The sequence below is a fragment of the Mya arenaria genome, chromosome 3 (assembly GCF_026914265.1).
Source record: "Mya arenaria isolate MELC-2E11 chromosome 3, ASM2691426v1".
Lineage (NCBI taxonomy): Eukaryota > Metazoa > Mollusca > Bivalvia > Myida > Myidae > Mya > Mya arenaria.
This window is the reverse complement of record NC_069124.1, coordinates 35,816,966-35,841,531: the sequence shown is the minus strand read 5'-3', so window position 1 is coordinate 35,841,531 and position 24,566 is coordinate 35,816,966. Positions and strand designations below refer to the sequence as shown.

The following is a 24,566-nucleotide window of genomic DNA, read 5'->3' as shown; positions in this document are numbered from 1 at the left end:
TTAGTATAAACTAGAAACACCTTTTTAGATTTCGTGATATAAGATCATTAATCCTACCACCCCGCAATTGCAGACATTGCATATCGTTCCTCTGCCAATTTTACCAAAACAAATATTTGAAATATTCAAAGAGACTCTTTAGTCTTTAGATCTACTTTATGAAATCTATCGCACATGCTCAATAAGTTATTAGAATTGTATACGTTTTGATATGGAACTTTACTTAATTCTTTATAATAATCCCAAAGAGTTGCGTGCGCTGCTATTTAATCCAAATATTAACTAACAATTAATACGATAAATAATCTAAATGTTGCACAAAGCCGACATTTAATATTCATTCATATTGCAAGTTTGGTTAGAATCCAGGCAATTAAAGCGTTCTGATATAGATTAATTGTGTATATTACAAACAAACCTTACAGTATAAACCTTGGTCTTCAATAGATAATTATTGAAATGGACTGATTACATATCGAAAGGTCGAGCCATTTTAATGTTGATCAAATACATGCTTCAATCCTAACACCATCTACAAATTAATCCAGAGTTTAGGAAGTCAAGTAGATTATTATATTTTTAAAACCTTCCTATTATATTACTTGTTCCCTCGACAAAAACACAACGCAAACTATATGTACAAATATGTTAGATTTTTAGTCAGTTTGCATGTTTTTCTTTCAATGGATTTGTGTGTGATATCTTAAAGAAAATAGAAAAACAGATCAGACGCAACAACGCATTTCAAATTATTACAAACTTTAGATGAGAGTTTACAAAAAATAATTGAGGTTGGGCAGGTCAACAAATCGAACCTCCGGCGACGGTTTAATTTCTCATATAAATACAGAAATTGGATGCGGAACAAAAGCGGTTATACAAAATGTGAACATTAGCTGCAAATTGAATTTCTTCCGCAGATAACGACGCACAATGATATAATATGGTATATTGGTTTAACTTTCTGAAAGCTATTTGAACATACAAAAGACTGTCATAGCTACATTGAAAATGACTTAATTCCATTGGAATCCCTTCATTGAATTAATTTGGTTACTCCTTAATATCTATGAAAGCTTATTTTTTATATTGGTCTGATCTAATATAATGATTTGTTTGTATAAACCAATGTGTTAAAGTTCTAAACAATGGTCTGTATTTCATATCAAATTCATCTTTATTAAAATCTACACAGACTTCTGCAAGATTTATACAAAGAAACCTCTTCAAGCAGAGAGGTTTGTGTCTAGTATGAGAGTTATACTATACAACATGAGATCAACTAAAATCCCTTTGATGTTACACGAATAACTGAAATAATGCACTCCAATGGTAATAATTTAGCAGTTTTAAAGTCTCATGAAGTGCTCTGGGCCAAGATCTTGTAAATGTAAGTCGTCCTAATTCAAGAATTAACAATCCAAAAGTCGCATGAATGCATCATGCAAATTCATCAAAAAGATCCTTGACATGATAATCACTTGCCTTAAAAAATGCGAAACCTAAAGAGAAAGTTTAAGGTAGTTATGTTTATGTATTGATTCATGTTGTCATCAAAGAAAGAGATGTACATTTTTACACTAGGATGATTCTTGTGTTTTTATTGGACAAGTCGTAAAAGGGATTTTGAAAATCAATGTTACCTTGGTTATATTTAAGAAAATGGGAAATTTATATATCCAACCTTGGTTATATTTCATATGATTGGCAAATTGATATAAAGCTTAAATTTTTGAAAACATTAGAGGACTATGAATGACCTTTAATCTGAATATTTGCATGTTGGATCGAAAATTAAGCGATTGTAGATCATTTTTTCCAATTAGCCGTCTACTTGCTGTAGTGCAAACTTTGGCCTATATTATAGGATAATATGATACTATCATTGTTTAAAGTTCCTTCGGATTAGCGGCTTACCGACTGACATTATATGTTTACAATTTTCAACAGTGCTCTTAAACTTCGTGTACATATCCCACAATTAGAGAAAGATCTCTTGAAAAGAATTAGACGAAGAAATCTGTTCTTTCCAATGCATGATGTCCACGCTTTTGCAAACATATTTTAGCAGAGATCATATTCAGTTTGACATATTCAGATTTTCTTCATGAAGTAGCTACATTTGAAGACAACAAAAAAGCGTATAAGCTCCCGATGGTTAGGTGGTTTTAGGGCGTGGCAAGAAAAATGTGTTTCCCCGGCTTCCTGAAATACCATATGTTTTGACATTCAACCCTATTTTTTTGTAATGCCATCGAAAAGAAATCGAAATCAAACGATTATTTCATTATTTTTTGTCTCAAAATGTTTATTCATTGATTGTCCTTAAAACTGCATGTTATGGCTGTTAAAATAGATTGTAATTTCCCTTATTACGCATTCAATTTTTAAGGGGTATAATTTCCTTTTAAGAAACATAAGATAGAATGATTCAGCATCTCATTCATATGACTCTTTGCTGTTTTGTTAAAGTGGGCGTTTATATCTATTGATATGTCGGAAGTTTTAGTCTTCAAATTTATGTTGCCTTCAGTATTGCAAATTTATATGCAAGTCCACAACACGTGTATAGGAAAAAAATCACATGGAATTATGTTTATATTAATGCGAACTATACACTAATAGTTTATGTGATAATAAATATTTGAAACAAGTTCAGCCATGTTGACTGATTTTAATAAGTATCTGTCAAATTGTCTTCCTTTTCATTGGGAAATGTGAATCCTTCCATGGCCTTTCTAAAATTCCATTTAAAAACCAACCCGAACTACATTCAAATCAAAAGCTATTATGATCCATACAATTTACAAAAATGATTTAAACACAGCCGGTTTTGATATCATTATGATAATTCAGCGCTTCATTTGTATTTTATCTAATTGTAAAGCTTCGCTCATGCAAACAGGGCACAGCTTTGAAACGATTTAAGATTTTAAGTCTTTCAATCAATATGTTTGTTAGGTGCCAGGTTTGAAATTTATACACCTGTACTGTATTTTCCTAAAATATACAAGTTTGAGAAATATTTAAATACCCGCTGAATAATCCAAATTAAACACTCCAATGAAGGGGTTGGACGACAAAATATTTGAATTGCTACCATGCCTGTCCAAAATAAAGTATTTGTATTGCATAATGGTTTTACAAAGTATTTTTGACATTTCCAACCCGCCATCGTTCTTCAATTGCAGCGATATTATTCTTGAATTTTATTAGTTCGATTTATATAAATGTTTCGATGGCAGCCCCTTGTGTTTTAGGACACATTACATTAAGGGACATCAGTATCTTTTTTTACAATGTGGTCTTACAAGATTCAAATTCAAAAACAGAATTTCTCTGTTACGTCATGTTATAATAAAACTATACAAAAGGTAATAATTATATTCATAATTCATATTTCAAATTTGATAATAAAGTAGTCATCGGCTGAAGAATGCTATATATCGTTACCATTCGAGTAACCAAGCGTTTCAATTTGAATATTTTAAAATTGTTTGTCAAAATGTTCTGGTTTTATGAGAAAAGTTGTTTTAGTTCACACCTGTTTTCTGCATACTAAACCAGGCAGATATATTAATCACAATGGCGAACAATCCATTGCGATAACATTTATATGATAAATACGATGTATTTTTTGTCCTTATTTATACAATGAATGGACATGTCAAATTTTCAAACATTTCTGAAAAGTGTCGTCAGTCATTAGACAGAAATAGTAGTTCACGTCCAATGGAACTAGATATGATCAGGATGTTTGCAATGTCTTTGACCAACTTTAATGCTATCACTAAATCGCGTGCGTGTATTGATGAATAGCCCATGATTACTTCTAAGGTCAGATATCAGTATTAAAGTCACCAATTATAATACATGTCCAGACAAACGATACCGTAACAGGGGGCAAAGAAGATGAATGTGTCAACGAAAATAGCTACACGGTATCAGAAAGGACTTCTCTTATCTTAAAACACATTTAACCACTTTTTGATTTATCTGAGAAGACAAGAAAGCGTTTTGTGTTCGCTTATGGTGAACGTGGAAATCTGTATGGTAGCTGAGGTCGCTACGTAATCATAAGGAGATAAGGTAGATCTGGAAGGAATTATAGAGAAATTCCTTAACAAATATACATTACATCAGCAAAAAACTTGAAATTATTTATTTGGCCAAGACACTCCGGTGGAAAACGAGAATATTCAACGTAAAAGTAAAGGTATTTCTGTTATACTAGGCGAAAGTTTGGATCAAATATTTTTGTCAGATATGTTATCTGGGCCTTCTTGCTCTTTGGATAATACGACAAGTCATGCAGGAAGAGCAATCTTATATACAAGGTACTTGGTGCTTGACTCGAGTGCAGTTATGAGATACTGAGTCCTTTCACATAAAAAAGATAGCAATACAATTCTAAATATGGCTCAGTTATGGCATTTCCTCATGTTGAGTTTGATACGCAAAATGATATTACAGAAAAAAAGAAAATAAAGATTTTTTATCATCGCGCCAGACTTTAAAGAAGGATTTACAAACCAATTTACGTCGGATTATATTTGATTCAGATTATAATGTTTTATTAATACGTGCACTAAACGGCAGTATTCAGAAAATAAACAATCTCAATTGAAGTATTAAATAATGATAGAACAACAGAAAAGGAATAGCAAACACATTCATAAGTTCACGGGTCTTTAGTGTTATTTCCTGAGTAATTCCCGTAAGATAAGTGAAAAGGTTACCTAAACATTTTATTACTTGTAAAGATCTTAGGAAGCAATTTGAATTGTATCAATATAATTGCCTTTGAAACTCAGAAATTTGTTTTACTCCGTGTTAGGCTTTTGGTGGCAACAGCTAATGGACTGACAAAGAATGTTAAAGGCTGAAATTGGTTAAAATGCTCTGACATTACTCATATGGGAAATGTTTCAAAATTGTGTGCATTTTGTACATCAAAATCAAGGTTGACAATAAACTGGATATTAAAGTCGATCATTCCTTTCATAAAATGCAAATTCGATGTATTCTTATGTCAATTATGTGTGGGCTTTGTCATTGAATGCTCATTGTATTCCAGACAATCATTTCAAAATACATAAAAGCCTGCTTGTTAAGATCAGCTGATGGTGTTCTTTCTCGCCAAATTCTTCTCGCATAACGGAACATGATAATGCTTTTTGAGATTTCCGTTTGATAATGACAACAACATTTATTTTTAACAAATGCGACGCCTACAAAAAAATTCCAGATTTACAACATAAAAAACCATCAATCGTTCACTCAATTATATAAACATAAAAAGGGGAAAACAACCTCATCGTCAGTAGAAAAATCAAACAAGTGTCCAGAGAGTAAAAAAAGAAAAATCAAATAACAAGCTATGATATGTCCAATAAAGCAAGTAAGCAAACCACGTATCGAAGGTTCATCGCCTAGCGCCAGTCTCTAACATTGTTTGAGAAATCAACGAACAAGAGGAAAGAACATGGATACACGGTTACAGTCATTGGAGAAAAAAACCGTTTCCTTCACTGATAGAAACAGTTAAAGCAATAAACGCATACGCTATACAAAGAAGAGCCAATGCAGGAGCACTTAGTACCAGCAGTAAATATCCGAAGACGGGGTATCTGCAAAGCATAATACCGAATTTCATTGACAAAAGTTGTGTAACGAATGAAGCTTATTATCATACCTAATAGAACATGGTATGGGAAAGCAGACACAATCACTGACAAAAGCTGTTTATCATCGTCTAGCTTGCAACGCTTCTGGGGTTCAAATGGTGTCAGGTCGTCCAATAATTCATGGTATTTTAATTGAAAACAAATAAGGGGTCAAATATACAACGTGTACTCGGATAAGTACCAAACGAGAATCAAATGACAATGGTTTGGAAATTGTAATACAAACATATGCAATATGTGCACGATGGCTATCATATTAAATGGAATTAATGACTAATGACTATACTGTAGAACACAGAAAATTAAAGCAAATGACCAAACAATCTACTGGTATGGCCTTCCACAAGTTTTAAAACACTTTCGCTTATTATTGCAAGATATCTTGCAATTAGTAATTGTACTCTTGATGCTGTAGACGTGACATACAAAATATATGCGTCTATCTTGCACATTCAGTAGGTCAATAGATAAGATGTTTTTCTTCAAAAGACCACAAACAATATTTGCTGATGCAGGTATATCTTTTCAATTGCACGTTAATACGTCTGGATTATCAAAGTGTGTAAAATACGACCGTCTATCTTGTACATTGGGCAATGCACCAGACAATAAGATGCAAGCAACCTTCTAGACTGAAGTTACCAACTAAATTTAATCAAAAAGATACTACAATCTTGTACGGAACCCTCAATTAGAACAATTCTTCCAAGGACCACCAGGAGGATTTCAATTGTTCTTTATATTTATTTAATACGCTTTTCGCACCCTATGAAGTGTTTGAGTTGAAACATCAATGATTTTTGATGGACTGCTCCTCTTGAATACATTCGACGATCGCAGGCATCGAACCTTGATTTATTGAGATCGTCTTAACAGTCACTTCTATTTATTGATTTGTTTTCCTTTTAAAACTTTTCGTAAGTCACGGCTATCCAAACATGTTGTTTAATAACATTTTGATATAGTTTTCGTTTAACCTAAACATGTATACTCACCCTTTGCTTCATTTGCTTCATAGTAGCAGTAACTTTAAAATAGGCAACAACGGTTGATCGCCAAAATACGTATAAATAAACGAGAAATAGGTACTGATAGGTTTCTTTTTTACCCATCTGCTTAGATACCTTTATAAAAAAACTAGCCAACCTAGTTAAAGAGGTATTTCGGTCAGATTCATTGAGCTATAACTGTTTTATAGGCGTTAAACGACTACCCCTTTGATGATATCTGTTTATCGAGATATAGTTTGAAAGGTGGCCTCTTCTCTCTCTCCTGTACCCGATCATCACTAACACACCTTCCCGGTAAGAAAGCCACAACACGACACATTTGTTGCCCATATAACGACATGAATTACCCTCTATAAACTATTGGATGCCCTTGAAATCGGGATAAATGGTTCAAATGTGAAGGTAAAGCAGGGGAGAGGTGACGATACACATATGATATAAAGGGTAAATAATAAAGTAACAAGAACCAATTAGTAAAACTGATATGAAAACAAAAAAGTGCAACGGAAAGACAAGACACTAGTCGCAACGAAGAGGAAAACGATTACCAGGAAAACCACAAACAATACGATACGACACGACCGTTTATGAAAGTAAGCAATAGACCGTTTACATGAATCTTTACCACTCCTAGCGAGAATACACTCCAGAATAGGTCATACACTTCAAGAAGGGAGAAGGATAGACGCAACTGGTGGAATCCCCCTACCTTGTAATGGTCGATGGCTTCCAGTGCTCGGGCGTAGCCATCCTTGGAGTAGACACAAAGTGCGGAGAGGAGCTCGACCACCTGCTTCTTTACCGTCACATTGTCCGTATCCAGGGCTGGAAATAGAAGAGTAGACACACATATAATTGAGATGAAATAATACATTTATTGTATACCTTCTCTGTATATCATCCTCGTAGCTATGAAATGGACATGCTTTTTTGATTTGTCACTATAATTTAGCTAGAATATGGCCTGGACAGGTTAATTCCTACATAAGATTGTACAATTTTGTTTCTTTTTATTGTTATATCTTTATTTTCTACAAACGTAGTTAAATATTATTACGCACTGGCACTTCTCCCTGTTATGAAACTACGACCTAGCTGCTACAAATGTTTGATTTTGTGTTGCTCAATGATTTTTCTTCATCAAGCTTTCTCTCAAGGCAACATATCAAATCACCTTGTATCATTTGTTCCATGGTGTGTGCATAATAACATGTCATCTATGTCATAAACTCATGTTTTACAAAGGTTCCTCCATTATAGGTACAATAATTGTTTTGTCACTTCGATGTAAACGCCTGAAGTTTTGTGTGCCTTGGATATTGTGCTTTGCACGAAGCATGTTTTTTCCGACGTTTGCTCGTTACAATTCGAATGCTTCCGTCGTTACGTCGGATATAGGCTTTGTTGTTTGTTTACATTGATACATCGTCTCTATGTTTTTGTAAGCAATTTATGTTTTACGACACAGTTGTTTTGTGAGTCATACTGTGACTTGGCGTAATAAGATAAAATAGATCTAGCTTTCATATTTCAGTGAGTGCAATGCAAAACTGTGTGCAAAGGGTGAAAGAAAATTGTTTTAAATGCGCTGCAAAATGTCTGGGCTTAAGTTCTTTTGATCGCTCATGTCGATACACCGTTCCAAACCAGCTTTTATCTGGCTCATTCCCCAACCCTGACTTTGTAGATAGCTCCAATAATTTTGTAACACTTTCTCATAATATGCCAATCACTTCATAAATGATTCCCAAAGTAATCTAGCCATATTCTCTATTTCAAGATTATATAATTACAGGGTCTTATCAAATTTGGTGTTTATACGATAGAAGAATTTGTTCGATTTTGGCTGAATTTGTATCGCCTCTGTACTTATCACGCAGCGCCTTTTCATTTTCTATCATTATAGTCGGTAATTTCTTTACACTAAATCTGATTGATCAGTCTTTTATAGGCAGTGGTTCTTTAGGTCGGCCGGCTATCGTCCAAGATTCAACTGCTGGCGCCAAATAACACACTAAGGAACGTTTTTGCTGACCTTTTTTAGGTTTCTGGCGGTGTGGGAAGGCCAACTTAAAGTCTATTTCAGTCATACTTGCTGATAATATTCAACATAGGTTCTATTTAACTACTTTCGTGAACAAACAACCAATGCGTTATTGAGTTCAACTAACTGATAAATTTACTTTCGGGTTGTATTACTATTTCCTGCTCTGAATAATTGATATGATTGATAAGCATACTGAAGTTGTCTAAATAATACATACGTGTAACATATATCAATTTAAACTCTTGTCATACAGGGAAAACACCTATGCATGCCTTCTTCTTTGGCCGTTGTCTTCCATGTTGAATATTTCATAATCTCTAAGGACAATTCAATTGTAAACCTTAAATGTGAAGCTATAAAACTCATTTGTCATTAAATTCCATTGATATAAAGTGTAAGGTGTGGGAAAACCATTCAAAATGTTCCAAAAGCCTAAATCTTTGACGTAAAAGCTTTCCAGAGTTCGTGTTGTTGTCTATGACATGCAGTGACATTTCAAGAGTCACAGATCAACCTATTGAAAGAGATTTCCACTTGGTTGTTTGTCTTAAAAAGGTTAAGATGCTCATTCGTTGATCGTCTTTATATGTTGAAGTATCAAGTGCCTTTAATCCTTTCCCCGACCAAGGCCCAATTCCTGAAGTGTTTAGACCAAATACATGCAATGCAAGAACTTTCAGAATTTGTCTTCACCTAAACACAATCAAATACATGTTTCTTGATTTATTTTCTGTTTTATAATGAAATGAAGCGCACGCAGACAAACACAGCAGCCCAAACTGTGACTTTGTTTAATAGCACAAGCCTCAGAATACATGAAAATGAAACATCATTAAACGGATTTATAAAAAGAAATCCTTTACAGATGTGTTCAAATTAAGTAGCAATGCTAAAAGCAAATATTAAGCCGCCACACATGCGTACTTCAATTGCATGCTTGTGCATTCTAAACGATCATGATGTTCGCAAAAAATATATTGTAAAGCAGACATATATTTTCCTTGCTTCAGTTACGTTTCGCACCACCCAAATGACATATTACACCTTTGATGAGATGTATCTTCTCATCTCTGAATCTTTATCTTTTAAATTTGAAATAAATATTCGTATTTATTACAAGATAGTGTGTTGAGTTCTTTGTAGAAATATGGAATACGAGTAGTCTATACACTCTTTGCTAAATATAAATTATTATATTACTTTTTGCAACTCTATTTTGTAAACTTAAAACTGAATTATCTGGCTTGCAATTTGCATGAATCTATTTCGAACTATTTCAAGTCTGATATTTAATTTCACAACTATAAAATGTATGTATTCATATCTCTTTCATTACAATGTTCGCTCATCAAAATGTTGTTGCCATAGTTACACCGTTTAGTTGATTACCATGTTCCTGAGGTATTATTGTCACTTAATTGTACAGACCTTTATAATATGTAGTTGAAGGTTGTCCATGAAGAATTATGTGCGTTTTTTAAATTCTTCCGCGTTCGTGTTTTGTTTTGTTGGTATTGTGTTTGGAACTAGGTTTTGGAATGCAATATGAAACAAAGCTGGTTGTAACAACTAGTAGGCCACAACTAGTATCAGATTCAGCTATTCTATACAAGACATTAGGAAACACCTTAAGTCGTACGCTTTCAATTTGCACTATTGGTTGACATTCTTGTATCATCAGGTCAAGTCGACACCAAATAGATCTTAGGTTATGGAAACGTATTAATGTTAGCTAAATGGTTATCATTATTTATTTGCGTTTATTCAGTTTATTACAATATAGGTATATCAGAACGAAATTCGAGATTAACCTACACGGAGCTTCTCGCCTTGCCTACGTCAGAGCATGGACCCGTGCCAAAATATTTGGGTTCGCCAAACCTTTGGACTCCAAGCCATCCTGGGTAGTCAAGTTATGGTCTCTGTTCGCTGGTCAGCCGAGTGGACAAGTCCGTGAGTTCAAATTTGTCATCAGTGGTTGTTTTACTCTCAGTCAATTATCCGGGGTGTTCATGTTCTGCCTTGTTTGAATGACAAGTTTTTGTAAACATTTGTGGTCCTCAAAACGCAAAAACCAAATTAATTACTAACAATGTACAATATTCGGCCCATGGGTCTTTGACCTTCTAGTTATTTAACGTTCTCTTCTGTTTCGTTCGATACTACTATAGAATGGTAGAAGTGGAGAATATTTTTTTCATTACTCTCGATTTTAAAAACAACTAAACCAGTAACTCGAGGGTTATGTATCATAGTATTACTTTTCTTTATGTTCAGATATTAGGTCACTTCAAATTTTCAAGCCAGATTACTGCACGAATTCCACGTTCTTGTGCAATGCATCCGGGGTCCGACAATGCCCCCTCGGAGCTACGATAACCCTGAGCAGCAATCCCAACTGGTGGTGTATAAACATTGATAACCTTTGGGGCTCCTGCCATAGTTTGCCTTAATATTAACTGCGTCTCAAGAGCTCTTTAGCATCCAAAGGGGTTTATGATGAAGTGGAAAATCATTATGGAGATTAATATTTGGACTACTAAAGGGCTACTTTACACCAATATAGTTTTGTTAATGTAGTTTTTTTCATGTTAAATTTACTAAATTTGTTTTTTATCTGTCCGTCTTGCATGGTTATCAATGGCGGCCTCTGCTCAAAAAGGAGGGCATAAGTATAAATACAGGTCTCACTCGTTATTCCTTGTACGTAATACAAACATAAAAATACCTGTATAACCGGGTGAATTAAGAAAAACAATTGATAATTGAAAGATAATTGTTTGAGTCATAAAGATAGACATCTGTTATTGTCCGATTTTTTGTTATTTCATGGTAATCGGTGGTTGTGTATTTTGTTAGTCGATTTGAACATCTGAGGAATGTTCCAGTAACGCCTAAGAGCGGGGGAATCTGCGAAGAAGGCTTAATTGTTCACAGCTCCAACTGTTAGTATTCTTAAAGTTGACTATATGCTTACTAGTAACTGAATAGTCACATATTTCTATCAGTTAAGAATTAGGGCGATTGAAAGAATGATTTAAACAAAACAAAGCCGCTACCATTTAAAAAGGCAATGAGGGAAGGAATGCAAGATAAAATAGGTGCAAGTTTAGTTTCTCTGAATTTCCTTAGTATGTTAACAACTACTGATGTCTTGTGAGAGCAAATCACAAGAATACACACAAGAACGATAAGCTTCTTAAGGTGAAATAAAGGCACTAGTGAAAAAGAAATGGAGGGGAAAGATATTTTAGGCAGCAAAACTCTAAATCACCATTGCATGTAACCATCAAATATATATGTCTCGTGAAAGCAAATCACAACAAAACACACAAGACCGACCAGTTTCTACAAGTGTAAATGACCGGTATAGAGAAGATGATCGAATTTTCATTTGACATAGAAAACGTCTTAAGGTTAACCATTAATCAGTGACAAGTTAAATAATGCAATTTCATTCATACCTTAGAATTCCAGGTTCTCTTAATGCAAAAATGAGGTCTAGCTGATGGTGCCATTGTTTGATTATACATTGAGTGGGAATTATTAATAAAACCCTAAAAACTAAAACATGGTGATATATTCGGTTTGAAACATTTTGATATGAAAAAGTTGTTTAATATGTTTGCATTGACACTGCAGAGGGGGGATATTTTGTCTCGCGAGGTTTTTATGTTTGTTTAAGTTGACATCGGAACATGCAAAGCTTGCTTAGGAAACATGCATGACTTAAAAAGGCATTTGTCAGATGTTCAAGATGAATAAAGCTATTCTCTCCAAAGCTGACTATGGAAATTTATGTCACTTTATAGGGGGCAGCTTTAAAAATGAAAGCGCTAGCTTGATTAGTAAGTCACTTCGGCGTCCAAGTGCCGAAGGATTTGAGTGATTTTTTGGTAGTTTAATATTCTTTGATTAATTACATGTTTCATCTCAATTTATTAGACAAGGAGTTTTTTTGCATGTATGCAATTCATCCTGGTGTCTACGAAAATTGGGCTTAATACCATAGTGTACCAAAACCTTCTATAGTTTAATGTCGTCTGGTACCTACTGACCTTAACCCCACGGTTTTAAATGCATTAGAGCTAGTGTTCGTCGTGTGTCTGTGTTGACCCAAGACCATAGTGTGCTTTTTGCTGCTTAGATAAGATAAGATTTATATTAAATTAGCAAGACATTATAAACAGACACCATGAGAAGTATGAGCGTTTATAACCGACTATGTATGTACTTTGTCTTGTATTTCCCACTGTTCCTTGTATATTCAGGTAAGAACGTCTTTTTACAGACTTTTCTGTATATTGAGAGTTATTGTTTCATTATCAACCCATTAATCAATCGTCTTAACAATCTTAACTGGAAAGCTATTCATGGAATGGGTCATTATGATTTTTCTTTAGAACAGTTAAAACAGTCTGCCACAATGGTAAAAGGGCGTGACGCGTGTTTCATGTTTCTTATTTAAGGACTAAATTTAACACTAGCGTTTTGCACCTTAATGGAAAACGAACGAAACTGTCACGAAAGTTTAAATTAGAGGCCACCAGCAGTATAAATTCTTATCTGGATCATTTTCATCAAATCAACCGAAAGAGCAACGGCGTATTAATATTAGTTTAATTGATTTTCTCTTTATCTTGACATGTAATTATATCGTATTGATGACAGGGGAAATAATCGCTATGTTTACTAGAATGGTATATGCTCTTTACTTCTTTGTCTGAATGACATCAGACGACATAAGAACGCACACGTGAATAATAATTGTATTATGATGAACACCCGCACATTAGCTTGAGAAGTGTATCAGGCCACAATCAACGGTGTGTCTGGCCTTACCCGTCTAACTTACAATATACCCGAAACCCGAAATGTCTGAAGCCTTTCCGGTGGTTATTTTTTCGGTATGGTGTATTTCATTACAGCATTAAGGGGTTATTAGGAAGAACACAGCACAACCTACCTACCTGTCCACCCCTCATAACGTGAGTCGGCTAGGGTCAAACAAAGTATTTTAATTGTGGCCTTTTGTATGGGTGTTATTTGCTTGGCTTGGCAACAACACTTTAACCTTAGAGTGGAAATTGCTTGGCTACCCAGTGTTACTCTTAGCAAGAAAATTACCAAGAATGCTTTTAGATTACTCCAAAAAATACAGGCGTTAATTACTACAAAAACAAAACGAAGTGTTATTTCCGTCCTAGAATCCGTTCCCTCATGTATGCAGAATTAAATGGAGAACCATAGCCAGAGTGCAAACTAACAAATCATTTCCTGCAAATAGAACCGAATACACTTTCCTGTCTTTTATTTGGCATCCTGTGTAAACTAAGAGCCAACACAGCCGACCGGAAATTGTGTTTAATGAATTTATTGGAAAAGAAATAAACTCGATTAAACAGGTCAATCTGTGCTGCATTTTCTGAAATGATCTGTTGTCTTCATGTCGTCTGTTAATTTCATTTATGCTCATTGTAATCTAGAAAAACTTCATCTCACCAATGTGGAATAAATTACCAACCTAAATGGGCGTGTCTGATATCATGTCTAATAATAAAATAATGTTTGTCTACGGGTATAAAAATATTCAAATGGAGTTTTGCTTTATCATGGCTAAAATAAAATTCCAAAGCGAATTGTTCAAAAGAAAAAAAACTTGCATAGTAACTGCTTGTCATTGATATACAACTGTTGCATGTTCATGCATATATAATGTGCGTATCAATTGGTCGACTTCCAAATGCAAATGTGTTCGGGTGTCTTAAGACTAAAATCACTTCATCAGATGAATGCACTTCATTAGCACGTTGTTAAATCAAAGTCATGAATTTGCACATTGTAAAATCAAAGACAAGAAAATGTTCACGAACAGGACAGGTGGATGTGTACCTATAAAATGTAGAATTTATAACGAGCTTTTTAGGAGTGCGAATTGTCATTTCGTGACAATACAAAAGCCGTTTAAACTTAAAGTGTATTTACTTTCTGCATGTTTCAGTTTTTAACTTTTATAGCAGCTATTAAAACTGTTGAATCTTCTGGTGTTTCAACTTGTCATAATATTCCACGTATTGTTATATACTTTATTTAAAATTTGTTATCATTTGCAAATTAGCTCAATACATGAAGCAAACCAAATTTCATCGTTATGTCTGCATGGCTCTAATTTTAACCCACTAACAAATGTAGTGACAATATTTATTTTATGGTGATACTGAGCACATAGATTCGTTCCTTTGATTAATTTTTTTTAATAGAAATAACGCTAAAAATAACTTGAAACTTACGGCCGCCGCATTTCTTTCAGACGATAGCTCATTTATAGAATTACTTGATCAATGCTGTAATTCTTGTCTATGTATATACACTGTTTCATGCTCCTTTGCTTTAAGTAAGCAGACGTAGTTCTCCAAAGCCGAGCTCCCAAAATGTGTTCGTACCTTGGTACTTTTATATGTTATACGCTGTTGAACGAAAACAGAAAAAAGTGGAAGAACCTTTCAATGTCGGGAAAGGCATGAATAGCATAAGAGATGTTTTATTAGGAAGATGGGTGATAAAACGGCGTAATGTAATCTTTACCGGCTTTCTTCAATACCGGCAAACATTCTCCGTGTTTGAACATAATACAAAAACCGCATGATTCTATTGTAAGCAAATGATAAATTGTCAAAAAAAGAAAATTTGATTTTCTATTAGCTGGATATACTTAAGGGTAGTGAGCCTAATTCAGTGGGTGTTTATTGAAGTCTTGCCGTTTAGTGGGATCCTAATCGATGTACAGATGATAGCGACCGCTGTGATTTAGTGCTTATTAGGCAGACTTACAATGGAGAGGTTGTCTTTAATAGAAAATAATGTATATTTCAACAAAGCTAGGTCACCTAGAAATATTTCAAGTGAGATAACGCCGTGGTGTGAATTTAGAATAAAGATGATGAGTTGAAAAGAATTTCTCATGTGTATCTTGGATACGTGGTCAGTGATACATTATAAAAAGACGTATACCCTCAAATATTGCTTCCTCAAGCAAATATTTATGCAAAAGCATCCCACTATTGACCCTTCAACCAGAGGAGTGCGTTTACATTTTGATAGGCATAAGAATATATTTCAGAAATGTTTTTACTCCTTAAAATATGATAAATGTTAACTATGTGTGTTTGTAAATATGGTCAGTTTGTTTTTCAGCAGCATTAGATGAAGCAAAAGTGCTTCTCCATCAGCCACATGAGACCGTTGAGACATGCCGTTAATAAAGAAGCTGGAAAGAGTCCTTAAATAAATAAATCTTTATCAACCAGCCTGATTTTTTGATAGTATAAAGCACAAAACAAAATATTGTTTCGCGATTTATGTACGCCCCCTCCCTGACCTCAAAATGAAATCCCAAGTGATTCATTTCAGCCTTAACAATACCTTACTTGGTGGGCTAGTCTCAATTATCCGTGAGGATAAAGGTTTCAAACAGCTTTTTATTATGTTTCACAATAAAACTGGACACTTAAAGCCGTGATTACTGGCTAGCCACCTTATTGAAAACCTAAACCCCACGACAGATAGTGTGTGCCACATAAATGGAATCAAATAGTTTGGTGTAATAAAAAGAAACTTCCATTGGTCATTTAAACCCGTTGTCAGTTTATTAACTATCAATCGGGTTATAAAACTCGGACACAAGTGACGCAACTTATAAATTTTGACGAAACTAATGAGTTCTTGAAATGACCAAATGCGATTTTTACAACTGATTGAACTTACGATGACACCTAAACAATGACAGGACAAAATCCAGCAACAGTTGGTACCAGCTACCGATGATGCGCTGTATTATCAAAATAATAGACAAACATGGAATGGTTCGTATTTGTCTTCTATTTATCATACGATTAATGATCAAACAGCATTACTTTATTTGAAGACAATTAAGTAGTTGCTGTCTGTGTTGTGTTTAAAAAGGCTCAACACAAAGTTCAACCATTGTGAGCAAAAACTACCTTTGTCAAGGGTTAGCGCAAGACCGACGTATTTCCTTCTTTTCCTATATGGATATGTATGATAATATGAACTGAAAAACTGATATGCCCTTTTGGCTAATTATGGAAAAAATGCAGGTGCAAAAACTGCAAGTCAGGTAGCGTACTGACAGTCAGTTCAAAGACGTTGAAATGACAGGAACATGACCTTGTCAACATCTGTAAGGCCGTAAAACTCCTGAGATCAATTGTTTTTATCAGGTCAAACATTGTTTTGGGGGCTATGTCAACATGGTCGTAATAAGGAAGCTCTGTCAATAAGAATAGTACACAGAGAAAGGTTTCTATTCGCACATTTGTGTAAAATTGTGAGAACTTCACTGCACGCCATGGACAATTTCAGCCTTAACACGGTAACAATGATGTTAAGTACCGGCATAAAACACATCAAAAGATAAGCTAGGTCGTATTCTCTGCTTCGTTATACAATTTGTCATACATATTTCAAATGTTTTTCAAAATCTAATTAGTGGCTCATTTTAAAATGAAGACTATTCTAAGACGAAATAAAAACTGAAACTTGGTCATTTATTTCCGCATTAAGTCACTCACATTCCGCATATATCACTCCGCTAGGCTTACATGACAACCTCTAATTTAATAATTTATTTGCCATATTGTCAGTTCGGTTCGTTAATTCCTCCTCCATGATTTGTAACGGCGCCTATGGGTACAATAATGTCAGCGAATTCAGGAGGATTGAATTAACTAGCAGCTGAGACGGCAACACTTTTTGTCCCGCCCTTCATATTGCAGTAGAGTATAACTTTCAAATATACGAAAAAGGTGAAATCGCCACTACTTACATGAGCGTGTTTTTGCATTTTTAGATTTTGTTTTTACCGATGGGGGAGGGGGGGGGGGGCTTGAAGCTACACTTGGGTTTGTCCTTACAGTTTTTATTGCATTATGTTATTCTTTGATACTGTACCAAGTGTTGTTCCATAATTATGTCAGACCACAGCCTCAGTCTCCAGTAGACGACAGCCACTGTCCACGGTGACCCGCCGTAATTTATATTAATGATTGCTGACATGTCCAATACCGGAAGGTGTTTAATTTACAAGTGTCAATTAACCAACGGTGTCTTTATCGTCACAATCATGTTCTACATGTGTCTCTCATTTGTTAACAAATGTGACATAACCAAAGATCGGCTGAAGATTAGTTCAAACGATGTTTAACCTGATAGAACACTTTTAAAAAGTGAAAGTGTCAATTCTGTACTTGTGTCCTCGTGATTAAGGTAAAGCCCTAGATCGGTCAAAATTTTGCACAAACGTCTTTTTATCTATAAGATCACTCCAAAAAATAAGTGTCAATTAAGTACCATGTCTTCATGTTTTAAATGACGTGTATTTTAAATGATAATGCACTAAATACCGTTGGGGACTGCACGGGGCTATTAAAACAAAGAGTTACCTAAACTCATTCCCCTATCAATATACAGATCTAGCCCATGTGAGCCAGGGTGAGGGCGGGTGACATGAAAGGATTAGGAAGATAATGAGTTGCGTTTGATGTTGCACCGCAGCATCGGCATCTGCTGTACAGGGATGGTGCCTCTTCTTGGCGACCTTGCTGTGTCACTTTCATCCCAGAACCTTAGGGTTAAGCCCTGCATTTCGTCCATTGATTTGCCATAATGTACAAAAATGTATGTGAATACAATAACACATAAATGGTTTTGCCTTTCACTCGACGAAAATTGTATTCGTCTTTCTGTTCTCTTAGTGAATCATTACTCGTCCCATTTTCGGCATTATAGGTCAAGTATTTATTGCCAGCTAGCATTTTGGGCAAGTGTGTCTGGGTTAGAATAATAGATGTATCATTTCGCGGCGGGACCATCGATTCAGTAAATAAATACAATTATATGAAGGACATGATTCTGTGCCAAAACAGCAACCATCGTGTGAACTATGAACATACTGGACATAGCATCTGTGAAATAGACGGAAATCCGGTCTAATTTGTCTGACTTAGTACACTTCAGTACAATGTGCATTAGTTGGCTAACAAAGTTATCCTTAATAGCATGTCTTCAATGACAAAGTGATCTTTAAAAGTCTGTCTTCAATGCATTTGGTCATAAAAATCATAGCAATTGTATAAACACATGTGATTAAAAATCATTAATTCAAACATGCAATTCAGTGGTTAACACGTGTGTATTATCGCATTAACTCACTGTCATGCCTCTGTTACACACGATGAAAATTGTTTAAAATACAAATTCAGCGTAAGATTTATACAGAAGGACAAGATACCTTAATTCCTCGGTGTAATTGTTAATGACACACTGCGTTTGCTGATGGCAGTTAAGAAACAATGACACCGTTTAGCATCGGTGGATCGGTCGGTTGGATCTTCAAGATGTGTTGCAAAGATAGGGAATAGGAGAATAGCGAATCGCTTGTTAACAGGCAACTGATCGTATACACATAGATGGGCAATGATTATTACATGTACACCTTCCTCTTTTTTTACCAAAGAACGAACGAAAAATAGGATTTCACCTTACAATTATTTACTTGTTGTGCAATTGATTTTTTCTTACTTCTCGGGCTACTATTTGTATATGTATCTTGGGCTTGGATCTATAATCTTTATCATTATTAAAAGCTGAGATGGTTTGTCCTATATATTGTATCTAAGATTCTGACATAGAAAAAATGAAGACGGTTTCTAAATGAAATCCCAGTCATAAACATTTCTTAGACGATAATGGGCGAAGAACATCGCTAGTTTTAATGAATAGATTATGAGATGGTGGCCATTATTAGTGGGATCTTTCGCCGCACTTCTTCGGTTTGCAACAAACTCCAGTACGTGTAGTGACTTCTAGCCAGTGATGTAACATTTTACAAAATACTTCAACTGTAGTGATCTATTTTGCTATGATATATCTGTTCTGTCATAATTCAAGTGAAAATAGCCCCGGTATACCAATTGATTGTTATTACCTTTCTCTGTCCCAACAGCATGAAACTGTGTTTGCTTCATCATTCCGGCCGCTCCAGGCTAGACTAATGTTACAATGAATATTTATGACCAGTCTCATTTCTTTGTTGAAATCAGGTTTTAACCGATGCGTCAATTTCTAACCAACTCATTAGGTATTTTCGAACTTTTAACGAAAAACGAACGCATTTCAAAATGATTTACATTCCATTGCCTGATTGGATAACATGTTTTGCGTAAATCGATCTATTTTAGGTTTAAAACAACGAAAACACAAAGCAAGAATTGTTGGCTTCATTGCATAATGAGTGAAAAATTGGGTCTGGTGACTCGCATTAAATGGCAGTAAATGGTGAAAGAATTTTAATGTAATGTTGTGGTATTTTGAATGCTGAGAAACAGTAAAATCACTGTTCGTTTTTATCGCATCTATAAATGTCTGGGTGCTATTTTTGCGCTGTAAAACATACTGACATTCGATAATCTGTTTCTGTTTTGTAATCAATGAAAACAACATTACATTCGTTCGTATGACGTGACTGCAACACATAAACTGGGGATATAGAAAAAGATATAGCCAGTGTTGCTAAAGTTGTTACTGTTACAAAAAAACACATTTTAAAGGATGTGTGAATTATGGGTTTTATTATTTCTAAAATAATTCTGTAATGAAACATCCCATATCTATATATAAACATAACTGCATGTTGCTAACCACGCGTATTCTGGTTGCTATGCAGGAGTAAATAACTCTTTTAATGCATTCAATAATATATGAAACAGTTTAGCAATCAGATGAGTCAGTTAAACATTTATATGAGCCCAGATCGAATAAAATCACCGATTAAAACACGAACAGCCAAAACCAAAAAGATACTTCGTGTCTTAACCGAGATATTGAAATAGAACAATCTAGCATGGAGTCTGTATAATAAGGTTCTCTGTTGAGCTAACTAAAGCACTTGACTGTTTCACTACTTTGTATCAGGTGTGAAGGCAATATTGTTGATATTGAAGCTGTTCCTTTTAACCAATTTCATCCAATCTTGGAATGCTTAAGCGACACAATAATAAGTTCATTATGTCGTCTTTGTTGATGCAGGATCGTATTCAATACTGAAGATGTTATCTAACTGGTCAGTGTCATATCGAGTGACTGTCTAGATGACCATCAGAACTTCGTGATGTGGTGGTCAGTTATCAACTGAAGCCGATCGCATGACCACTCCCGGGTCCTCAGGGCTCCGATAAAACGACACGATAATCAAAATGATCATCATCTTCTACACCAATTACAGCTGTGCCGAAATGGTGATAGCGGTTTATTTTAGATTTTAAACAATTATCAAAGTGAATTGACCCCATATAACCTGTCAATTCTGACCTAGTTTTGTATGAACTTTAAAGTCACTTAAAATCGAAAAAATCCTAACTTCCCAAAAAATATTGCATATTTTAACCCGGTTTCTTCTGTGTGCTTAAGTAACTTTAAACATGTTACAGGAAATGATGTTTAGAAAACTTTTGGACAAGTATGAAATTGTATCGCATTAAGTTTCAAATGGTGTATAAAGCTTCATATTTAATTAAGGGCGTGTTACAATTCCTCACTTAAATATGTTTTAATACTTAAACTAAGAACAAACACTTATGTTTGGAATGTAGAACTAGGACAGCCGGTACTGGATGCTAGGGCGGGCATGTACACACTTGAGGTGGAAACTTTATGTATATTTAGAATTTGTATAAATATATCATATTAATTTGAAGGCTTGGGAGCAGAACAGGTGGTGACAGCAGACGTATACAATAATGATACATGTATGCTTTCACTTAAGTACTAAATGTCCGTATTTAAATCTGAAGTATTCACATAAGAGAGACGTCCAATATATTTTTATTTTAATTTAGTAATTATGTTTTTCTTTTTAATGAGTTTTGAGCCTTTAAAGAAATTGTATTTAAGATAATTACAATTAACTGTTTTGGGTTTGTAACTGTTGCTATAAATTACATGTCATTTTTTTCTTTCTTTTTTGTGTTTCTGAGTCTAGTGCTATTTAGTACAACACAAGTACGAATGAAACTGCACACCATAACATTGAAAGCCTCGAGGTTTCCGTGACCTAAGGTACAGGTCAGAAGTCGAACAAAAAACATAACTAAGATGAAACCTCGTGGTTTGACAGCTCAAAATGATTGTTTTATCCTGTCAATACACACGGATGCACAACATGCTAATGTGCTGGCCAGTCCATACATCATGGTGTCACAACACGGGCTGTTCAAGGGTGGGAGTTGGATGGAGCATGTCAGAGGAAGAGAGGTCAAGCAAAAGAGGTCGAGGATATACCAGAGGAGGAAAGGTCAAGACACAGAGGTCAATGAGGAAGAATATGACAGATAACGTAGCTGGAATGGAAAGTGTATGCACTGTGCCCTCGGACCGACAACCCCTACCCCAAAACTCAGTACAATATGTTTGTTTTAAATTTGTATTAGTTTAAGCTTTTTATAAAAAAGAACGTTGGTCATGGTTCCCTGGTGAATGCAAGTACTCTCTGAGAGGCCATGATCAAGTAGCCCTATTGAGGTTCGAACTGATCACCTCTTGAATGAAGGGCGTTCACCTTTACCACAAGACCACCCCTCTTCCACATTACAGTCGATATCTGACGATTAACAAGAGTTATACTAAAGAACCGTTTACCAGATGTTTTCAGCAAATAAACTCAATTCTAGTTATTAAGGAGGTGTTTGAGTTTTTACTGAAAAAATCTATATTGATCATATTAACGACTCATTAGTATTGACAAATTATTAAGCCAGTGTTTTAAAAGTGACAAGTGCTAGCTCATAACGACGAAGAGGTAATAATAAGACCGAGACAAATTGATTCAAGCTGCAAAACTGACAGATCCGTCATATCTCGAATCAGAAAAAAATAGATCAGACATTTATATGTAATTATTGGAGGGGAGTTTTTAAATTGATGACCTTACGTAAAGAATAGTATATTGCTATTGTTTTTCGAAAAATACAGACTTGAGATGTCGTGAAACAGTATGAATGTCAAGGCGACGACTCCACGCTTTGAATGTCAAGAAAGAAGTCTAGGGCGTGCCAGGGAGTGAAAAGTTTGAGCATAAATGCCAAGACTGTGTTATGTTAGAGTATAAAGATAATTAATAAGAGAGCACTTAGAATTTCTGCTCAAAACGTTATAGTACTGGTCAAATAAACCTCCCCTTTATCATCCTTGTCTCTTTTAAACTAGAACAAATACGCTTCATTAGTATAGTTATAAGAGAGGACACGAACACTTCTTTGTGTAACCTGTGGACTTGTGAAAGTGAGAGCCCACAAAGGTCGCGGGTTAGGTGTAAGGTTGCCCTTGTACGTCCACCCTCACTCGAGATCTTGTGTACACATTCACTATTTGTTTTACTTTGTTCGCTTCGATCTCATCTTGCAAATATTTGGAGGTCCTGTTAGAAACCTATAAACAGCCCTGTCCCAAGTTTTGTCGCACGTTTTAATACTTTTCATACAGATTGTGCTCACCGTAGGGGGTGGTGGGACTGGTGTTTAATACCTTATTCTTCTTTATCTTGTTTATTGGGCCAATTGCACTCGAGTGTTCATACTTGAGAACTCTGTTTGTTATAAGTCTATTAAGTCCCGTGACCATATGTGTTGTTTGAGCGGATATATACCAAGGCTTCTGACGGCTGCCGGACGCTGATGGCGTATGGATTGTAAACAAATATGACGACAAAAGAAGACAAAACCCTCTTCTTCATTGTTTATATAAACAACTAACATGTACACAAGAAAGGTTTTGTTGTTTGTTGACCTATCATCTCGCTGAATCATGATCCAGCGTCAAAGTACATTTATTTAGTATAAGTAGGCCAGTTCTTTGTGTTGTGAAAGACATAAAAATACTATATGATTTCCTTTTTAAGCATGGTAATTGAAGTTGAATTAAGTAAGGGTGAATTAGATTTGAAAAAGAGACTAGATAAGATCAAATGATAATCGATACACTAACGATCATTTGGCTTAATTTAGGGCTGACTCCGGGAAAGTAGACCAAAAACCCCACTGCCTTTACGTAACCATGATGTGTGTTTTGTTTGCCATACATAACCCTACATTAAATATCTCTTTAACAAAACCGTCCTTTAGTGACGAGGTCAAGTCACAGTGACGTCTCAGACATGTTAAAAGAACACTGCAGACATTACAAAGCCGCATATGCATGTTTCCGTAAGACAATTAAAACAAATTTTGCATGGGAATACAAATTTTCTCCCAAGGAAACTCGACTCTCGAGCGATACCCCAATTTTGTCGACAAATAAAGCAAGAAGTCAAACCTCTATTGTCAGATGGCTAAGAAACTGATATATACCTGTTTAGACTTTCAACAAGGTTCATAGCAGGATAGGCTTTCAAATCTAAACCTATTCAAATAAAACACGCTCCGCTGGTCTTGTCATATGGACTTCTGATTTCGACTATTTTGTGTAACAATGTAAAGTCGGTTGTGAATAAATTAATCATTATATCAAAATACAGTCTTATAAGTATTTTCGATACCTATTTTGTCATGATTATTCGTTCAAAAAGTGTATACCCCCATGTGATTTACTCGATTCATCTCGTTAACCGATCTATAAGATGTTGCTTTAACATGTTTGCTAAGTATTGAATGGAATTAAAACTGCAAACATTGGTACCATAACTGTTTAAAAAGCAATAAAACCAAAACGATATACATTTATCCAGCAAAATATTTACAAACTTTATTTCTT

The 24,566-nt window shown here is 35.0% G+C and overlaps 1 protein-coding gene across 1 annotated transcript in view; it reads right to left on the bottom strand.

Annotated features, from left to right (window-relative positions):
- Positions 1 to 24,566, bottom strand: part of LOC128227518 (formin-J-like) — an 81,539-nt gene that overhangs the window by 33,036 nt on the left and 23,937 nt on the right. Inside the window, exon 3 of the mRNA XM_052938148.1 lies at positions 7,407 to 7,522. Within this exon, the coding sequence (XP_052794108.1) occupies positions 7,407 to 7,522 (116 nt within the window). The remainder of the gene's footprint in view (positions 1 to 7,406; positions 7,523 to 24,566) is intronic.